The 1,948-nt window shown below is 45.3% G+C and overlaps 1 protein-coding gene across 1 annotated transcript in view; it reads right to left on the reverse strand.

Moving 5' to 3' along the window:
• Positions 1-96: 96 nt before the first annotated feature.
• The window catches only part of FZD8 (frizzled class receptor 8), a 14,936-nt gene continuing 13,084 nt past the window's right edge, over positions 97-1,948 (reverse strand). Inside the window, 1 exon segment of the mRNA XM_007445871.1 lies at positions 97-137. Coding sequence (XP_007445933.1) covers positions 97-137 — 41 coding nt within the window.

Raw genomic sequence — 1,948 nt, forward strand, 5'->3', positions numbered from 1 at the left:
AGATCTGACTCCAAAAACCTGTGTTCTTTCCCCATACCCCACCGCCTCTTGCAAGGTTTTGGCTCATTAAGGACAAAAGCCCTCCCTAAGCCGCAATCAACTCTTGGCCGGCTCGAGGCTTCTTAATCGCTCCTTTTCTGGGCCAGGAACAGAGAGGACGCTTACAGTCATGGAGGTACTACCTTTGCCAGCTGCTGATTTTTCCATGAGGAGAGGATTTCTCAGCTGCTTGATGCACTCAAGGGGAGTGTGCCTCAGGGGGAGTGTGCCTCTCCCACTGGGTATGTAGCCTCTGCCACTGGGTATGTAGCAGTCTGTTTGCACTTGACCCTTTGATCAGATGTCCGACTGCTCTGCTCGGGGCATAACGAATCTCAACCATGTCTTCTTACACAACTTAAAGTTCAGTAGTGATATAAAACTTTTAAAATTCACTTTTTATAAACTGAATCCAACAAGTCTTTAAAACAAGAGGTGTGAACACTACTATATATAAAATTGATAAACAACAAGGACCAACTGTATTGCACAGGGAACTATATTCAATATCTTGTAATAACCTACAAGAAAAGAAAAGAATCTCAAAAGTTATATATATATAAAAGTTGTATATACGTATATACACATATATATGTATATATGTGCATGTGTGTGTGTGTGTGTGTGTGTGTGTGTGTATATATATATATATATATATATAAAACTGAGTCACTTTGCTGTACAGCTGAAACATTATAAATTAAGTATACTTCAACAAAATAAAAGCCCCAGAGGCGTGATATTTCTATAACTCTTGGAAATTTTTTCTAGTTGGGTGGGGCCCATCCATGCCTGATGTTTGAAATTACTCATGAAGATTCAGCTCTTGAATTAAATATTCAAGGCTTGGATACCTTTTAAAGTCCCAAGGCTTTGGGAGAAACTGCTCCCTGTATCACCTGGTATCAGCAATTACTTTGGTGATCATGACAGATCAATGACTGTGATAAGAGGACGAGGAAGATGATAAGTCCAGGGAAGGGGGTGGACTTCCTGGGGATGGAGGGGAGAAGAGGTTGGTACCCAAGTGGGAAGAGGGAGCAAAGGAGGAGAGACTAGAGTCCCAAAGACCAACTTTGTGTGAGAGACGCCAAGGGACAGAGAAGGGAGCCCAGGCAGAGAGCTGGTGCTTGAGGAGATCAGGGCAAACGCCAGGATGAAGGGCCACAGGCAGAGTTTAAGGCCCCATCATTGTGAGGCTGGGTAACAGCATGTGGGGATTGGGTGCAGAGGGAGCCTAGTGGCCTTGGACATTTGGGAAAGTGGAGGAATGGTGACTTGCCTTTGTGTGTGGGGGTCAAAGAGGTCTAAGGGCCTAGCTGATCTGTTGGTAACTCCACATCTCTAAACAGGGCCAACAGAAGCCCAAAAAGACTCCCTATAGAGAAATGGAAATAAAAACAAAAATAAATAAATGGGACCTAATGAAACTTAAAAGCTTTTGCACAGCAAAGGAAACCATAAACAAGACCAAAAGACAACCCTCAGAATGGGAGAAAATATTTGCAAACGAAGCAACTGATGAGGATTAATCTCCAAAGTATACAAGCAGCTCATGCAGCTCAATAACAAAAAACCAAACAACCCAATCCAAAAATGGGCAGAAGACCTAAATAGACATTTATCCAAAGAAGATATACAGATGGCCAACAGACACATGAAAGGATGCTCAACATCATTAATCATGAGAGAAATGCAAATCAAAACTACAATGAGGGGGCTTCCCTGGTGGCGCAGTGGTTGAGGGTCCGCCTGCCGATGCAGGGGACGCGGGTTCGTGCCCCGGTTCAGGAGGATCCCACATGCGCGGAGCTGCTGGGCCCGTGAGCCATGGCCGCTGAGCCTGCGCGTCCGGAGCCTGTGCTCCGCAACGGGAGAGGCCACAGCAGTGAGAGGCCCGCGTACCGCA

The sequence above is a fragment of the Lipotes vexillifer genome, unplaced genomic scaffold (genome assembly GCF_000442215.2).
Source record: "Lipotes vexillifer unplaced genomic scaffold, Lipotes_vexillifer_v1.1 scaffold738, whole genome shotgun sequence".
NCBI classification, from domain to species: domain Eukaryota; kingdom Metazoa; phylum Chordata; class Mammalia; order Artiodactyla; family Lipotidae; genus Lipotes; species Lipotes vexillifer.